At 38.6% G+C, this 6293-nt stretch overlaps 1 protein-coding gene and 1 pseudogene across 3 annotated transcripts in view; both read left to right on the top strand.

The window, feature by feature from the left end:
• Positions 1-205: 205 nt before the first annotated feature.
• Positions 206-6293, top strand: part of CUL4A (cullin 4A) — an 80578-nt gene continuing 74490 nt past the window's right edge. For 2 of the 3 annotated variants that reach the window (XM_004704418.2, XM_045283881.1), the window contains exons 1-2: positions 206-257; positions 1036-1151. In XM_004704418.2, coding sequence (XP_004704475.2) covers positions 221-257; positions 1036-1151 — 153 coding nt within the window. In that variant the 5' untranslated portion in view covers positions 206-220. Of the gene's footprint in view, positions 258-348; positions 386-1035; positions 1152-6293 lie in introns of those variants that run through there. The other variant, XM_045283880.1, reaches the window with a different exon arrangement.
• Positions 3145-6293, top strand: part of LOC105978779 — a 9052-nt pseudogene continuing 5903 nt past the window's right edge.

The following is a 6293-nucleotide window of genomic DNA, read 5'->3' on the forward strand; positions in this document are numbered from 1 at the left end:
GCGGGCCGGGCGGAGGGCCTTCGGGGTCGGGCCCCGCGCTGCCCTCTTTCCTTTGGGCCTCGGGCAGACCATCCCTCTGCTTTCCATCGCGAGTTCGATAACCTTCTCTCGGTTGTCGGTGAAATCACTTTCAAACTTGAACATCACTTGGTCCAACAACCGGGCACTTTTGGAGCCTATGCGCTTTTCCCTGTAAACATAGAGGAAGGCTTTAAAGTTGATGCTAAGACTAAAGGACAATACCTTTCTTCCCAAAGGTAGACGGAGGCCGGATGAGTCGGCATTTTAACCTGCTCCTACAGGGCTGTTACTGTGTTGTAGGGTACCCCACGTACCCACAACTGTAACTCACCACCGCCCGCCATGGGACTGAAACCCTTCAGAAGTAAGGGAAATCACTAAGGGTGCAGACTCCCTAAACGCTATCCAGCTGCTCCGTATAACATTGGAGACATACTGTACTTCATAGTGTATCGAGTTTTATTTGTAGCCGTTTTTTCTCATTACTCTATGCATTTGATAGAAAAAGCATAAACTAGATCCAATAATCAAGGTATGATTCTCACAGCTGAACCAGACTAAGTAGCAACTACTGAAGCTCTTCACTACTTTTTGTTACTTCCTCTACTTCTTAGCTCTATCTTGGATAATATCTCAAAGTAAGCATCTTTGATGCAGGTATATGAAATTATAACCTTATTTTATATCTCCACACCAAGTAACTTAAGTAAGTTGAAAATATGTTTAACTTGCTTAACTGTATTCCCTGTTTATGCATTTGTAGTATCAAAGAAACAAGATTTTAAAATTTTGTCTGCATTTATCCTATCTAAATATCAATAATAAATATTGAAGTGAAGATAATGATGGCTGTATATTCTTCCCCCAAGAAACTTTTAAGTACTGTACAGTGTTTTATATTAGGTAAAATTGATTTCTGTGTCTTAAGTGTCTTTAGTACATTGTAGACTATTTTAGAAGCTGTATGAACGTTGTGTGGCTACCATTCTTCACTGATTCTCTCTGATTTTTCAGACAGACCAAAATTGCCTGATAACTACACGCAGGATACATGGCAGAAGCTTCATGAGGCTGTGAAAGCCATACAGAGTAGCACATCCATTAAATACAACCTTGAAGAGCTCTATCAGGTGAGGGTACAAATGAGGGAGAAAATAGTTTGTTATAAATGCAGAATTTTTATTGTCCTGGAGAAGTTCAAAACTTGATTAGCTCGCCATCTTGTCTCTTTGATTAGCTGACTACTTTTATCATTGTTTTTAATTAGCACATTGATCCATGTCCTGCAAAGTGTAATGCAGAGTGCTTGTACAGTCCACCTTAAGAGTCTTTGTTGAAATAAATGTAAATTCAGACTCTCTCATAATTTTCACCTCAAACAAGAGCCCTGTGAAAGTATGCCCAAGAATGTTTTTGTTTATTGGTTCTTAAACTTTTATTTTGTCTTCCAAGTTTAAGCTTCCTGGAAAGGTATTTTTGTTATCCTTCTACAGGAATGTGGAAGGATGTTTCTAAGAGCCATACACTTATATTTTCCAACTATGTAGCAAATTATTCCGCTGCTAATGTTGGGTATAAAATTCATTTTGCTAGACTTGCTCTTAGAGATGTTTTGTTTCTATGTATTTTGTGATTGCTACTTTTAAGATGTGCAAGTAAATGTTAAGTTTATTGTGGAGTAATGAAATTCCTTCATTGGGTAGAAAAATGATGAAAACATTCTATTTAAATGTTTTATTTCTGGGTTTTCCCCACGATTTTTAAAATAACTTTAATTAATCTAGTAACTACATTTAATGATAATCAGTTATTTTCATTAAAAAGATTTGCATTATAAAAAGTCTAGAAAATGCCCCAAAGAAGTAAATTGCCTGTGCTGTCACCACTTTTAGAAATTGACAACTGACATCTTGATGCGCGTACTGTTTTCCATTGCCTTTTTTGCGATGTAGTTTACATAGCATGAGATTTTCCACTAGTGTTCCTACTTCAATAAGTTATCCAATACATACAGTTGTATAACCACCACCACAATCAAGGTGCAGAATATTTCCAGCCACAAAAAGTTCCCTGAAGCCCTGTTAAATTCCATTCCCTCCACTGATACCAGCCTTGGCAAACTATTGCCGATTTTTACTACATAAATATCTCATCTGAATGGATTTAAACTTATTTATAATCCTTTGTATCTGGCCTCTTCCATTTAGAATACTGCTTTGTTGGTACATTAACATTATGTGATAATCACCTGTTTCTTTTCATTGGTCAGTAATATTTCTCTGGATATACCATAATTGGTTTATTTATTCACTACTTAATGGATATTGGTTTCCAGTTTTTAGCTGCTTACTATTAACCCTAGCAAATAAGTCTTTGTGTCAGCATATACTTTTATTCTTCTTGGGTAAAAAACATGGAAATGGGATCACAAGGGTCATAGGGAAAGTATATTATCAGAAATTTCCTGTGGATCATTTTGCATTCTGTGAGCAGTATATAAGAGTACCAATTGCTCTGTATCTTTGCCAACATTTGGATTGTCAGTCTTAAAATTTTACTTATTCAAAACTGTATAGTATAATCTCATTGTGGTTATAATTTGCATTTTCTAATGACTAATGATACTAAGCATCTTTCATATGCTTATTTGCCATCCATATAGCTTATAGATAAATATCTCTTTAAATCTTTTACCCACTTTTTATTCTTAATTTTGAATTTTGAGACTTCTTTATATATTCTAGGTACATATGGCTATTGAATTAATTTTGGCCCATAGTAATAATACAGGACGGAGTGGACCAGCCCCTATAGACTTTCCAAGACCAAAGCCAAGCAGCTGGTAGGGTTTACCCACCCACTGTTCAGTTAGCAAACGAGCGCTTTAACACCTACTCCACCAGGACTTCGTACATTCTAGTTACAGTTCTTATATCAGGTATTTGCCTGGAAAGATTTTCTACCAGTGTGTGGCTTGTTGGGGGGTTATCTTACCAGTATCTTTTAAAGAGCAGTCTTTTATTATTGTAAGTCAATTTCTACTTTTATGGTTTGTGCTTTTAGTGTCTAGAAATCTTTGCCATATTTCAAGGTCACAAAGATTTTTGTGTATTTTTCCCCAACATGTTAAGTTTTGGACTCCAATGTAATGTGACTTTAATATCCAATGTAAGATAGAGATTCATGTTTCGTTTTTCTTGTGTAGCTAATTGTTACAGTACCACTTATTAGAAAGGGACTACCCTTTCCTACTGAACTGCCTTTGTGCCTTTGTCAGAACTCAGTGTCCATAAATGTCTGTGTCTGATTAAGTCTTGAAATCAGATAATGCTGGTTCTCAGCTTTACTCTTTTTCAGAATTCTGTTGTTATTGTTAACTACTGTCAAGTCAGCCCCTAGCTAATGGCAACCACATGTTACCAGAGTAGCACTCTACTTGATAGGATTTTCAGTGGGATTAGAGCACAAGGCCTTTTTTCATAGTCCTTGTTAGTCTGGAAGTTCCACTGAAAACTGTTCAGCCTCCAGTTACAAATGAAGTTATGACTAGATCTGAGGTATATTGGTCAGGATTATCTCATGTAAGGAAGATGAAACTTCTACCACTGAACCTTCAATGCTCTCTTTGACTATTCTAGGTTCTTTGTATTACTGTCTGAATTTTGGAAGCTATTTGCCAGTTACTACCCAAAAAAGCCTACTGGGATTTTAACTGAGATTGTTGTGTCTGAGGTCACTGTGGGGAGGATGAGTGCCTTAACAATATTGATTCCGTTGATCCGTGAATAAAGTATCTCTCTCTTAACGTGAAAATTTTTTTCTTTCATCATCATTTTCTTGTTTTAGTGTACAGGTCTTAGACCAGGGTGAGTGAACGGCATAGGCACTGTATCTGACCTCTGACTTCCATATTGTCAGAAGGCAGAGGTCAAATATGCCGACACCACCTTACTTATTCTGACAACTGTACTTCCTACAGCACTCTACTTCTATGCTGGGTTCCATAATTTGTTGCAATGGCCACTTACTCACATGCGATGCAATTAAGAGAGGGGTTTATTAGAGAAGGTGACAGATGACCACAAGTCAGGATCAGAAAACATTAAGGATATGATCATTGGTCCACAACACTTCTCTGCACCACCAGCCAAGTCTTTCTCGGGTCCTCAGCCATCTGGTTCCATGGGCCCCATGCCACAGCCTCTGGTGCCTCTGGTTTCAGTCTCTGCCACTTTAGGCAGACATCTTGAATGTGCCCCACTGGTCACTCTTCGTCCTTGATGGTTCTGGGATTTCTCTCTGCTTCCAAGATTGGTCTTATACAAAAAGGAATGGCTTTGATAGAGGTGTGTTTTTTGTCTTCCAACAGACCATCTCTTAAAAAAATAATCCCAAAATGACTTAGTTCACCCCTTCTAGCAAATATAGAATACACCCCACCTTAATCCTGTCCATTGGCGTAACAGAAAACTCCCTCCAATTTTGAGAATGGTGATGGCAACAAATGTACAAATCGGGGCAGGTCCATGGGTGCTGGAGCAGCCGTGTGGAGACCCCTGCCGGCACTGAGATGCTTACACCTTTACTGATTTGGCTTTCCTCCTGCAGTCGGCCTCATAGTGTGTGTTGTGAGATGGAGGAGGACTTTGTGGATTGGTGTTGGACATGTGGGTTAATGTTGGACTTGTAGACTTGGGCAGCACTGGGTTAGGATGTTTTCTTGATGCGCACTTAATCTTTACATAAAATTCTCTATCATACATGAGTTTCTGTGGATTTGTTTCTCTGAAGTGCCCAGACTAATACAACATCACATAAGGGATTATGGCTAGAAGATGTAATTGATTACATCTCAGAAGGACTTCAAAAAGTTCATAGAAAAATGCCATTAAAGAAGATCGAAATTTTTCATTAACCTTTGAAGCACCTTCATGCATCCTTTAATGACATTTGTTCCCAAATGTTTCAGTTTTTTAACGCATATAAATTTTTTGATTAAATTTCTCATTGTCAGTATATAGAAATTCATGGTTTTTGCATGCCCCTCTTGTATCCAGTTACCGTACCTTGCTAAAACACACATTGTTATTTATAGTATTTTTTTAGATTTCATTGGATACTCTGCCTAGGCAGTCGTGTTATCTCTGGCTGTGGTTATCATTCCTTGTGCTGGTTTACTGTGTGGAATATCTAGAGAGAGCAGTTGTGAAAGTGGATATCAGTAGCTGTTGTCTATTGAGTTATGGAAGTTTCCTTCCATTCCTAGCTTTACTGAGAATTTCTATCAGAAATAAGTGATGGATTTTATCAAATGCCTTTTCTGTGCCTATTGAGTTAATTGTGTGATTTTGAGTTTTCAGTTTATTAAATGAATTATCATTGATTTTCAAATATTAAGACTAATGAATAAGCCCAATCTTAGCATTGCTATGTAGCATAAATCCTACATTGGGGGCATTATGTTTTTTATAGAGTTTTAGATTCTATTTGCTGTCTTGGTTAAATTTTATATTTATGATCATGAATTAAGCTGGTGCGTAGTTATCTTGTCTTGTGTTTGTGCAGTTTTGGTATCGGAGGAAGACTGGCATCCAACTAGTTGGAAAATATTCCCTCCTTCAGTTTTCTAGAAGAGTTTATTTATTTATTTTACTCGTTTTATTAGGGGCTCATACAACTCTTATCACAATCCACACACACATCAATTGTGTAAATCACATTTGTACATTCATTGCCCACATCATTCTCAAAACATCTGCTCTCCACTTAAGCCCCTGGCATCAGCTCCTCACTTTTTCCCCTCCTTCCCCACACCCCCCTCCCTCATGAATCCTTGATAATTTATAAATTATTATTTTGTCATATCTTGCCCTGTCCGACATCTCCCTTCACCCACCTTTCAGTTGTCCGTTCCCCAGGGAGAAGGTCACATATAAATCCCTGTAATTGGTTCCCCCTTTCCAACCCACCCTCCCGCTATACTCCCAGCATCGCCACACACACCACTGATCCTGAAAGGATCACCCATCCTGGATTCCCTGTTTTCCAGTTCCCATATGTACCAGTGTACATCCCCTGGTCTAGCCATATTTGTAAGAACTGGGATCATGATCGTAGGGGCGGGGAGGAAGCATTTAGGAACTAGAGGAAAGTTGTGTTTCATCGTTGCTACATCGCACCCTGACTGGCTCTTCTCCCCCCTGAGACCCTTCTGTAAGGGGATGTCCAGTGGCCTACAAATGGGCTTTGGGTCTCCACTCCGCACTCCCCCC

Source organism: Echinops telfairi, unplaced genomic scaffold, assembly GCF_000313985.2.
Source record: "Echinops telfairi isolate 266 unplaced genomic scaffold, ASM31398v2 ScPeMD7_7467;HRSCAF=8505_1, whole genome shotgun sequence".
Taxonomy (NCBI): Eukaryota; Metazoa; Chordata; class Mammalia; order Afrosoricida; family Tenrecidae; genus Echinops; species Echinops telfairi.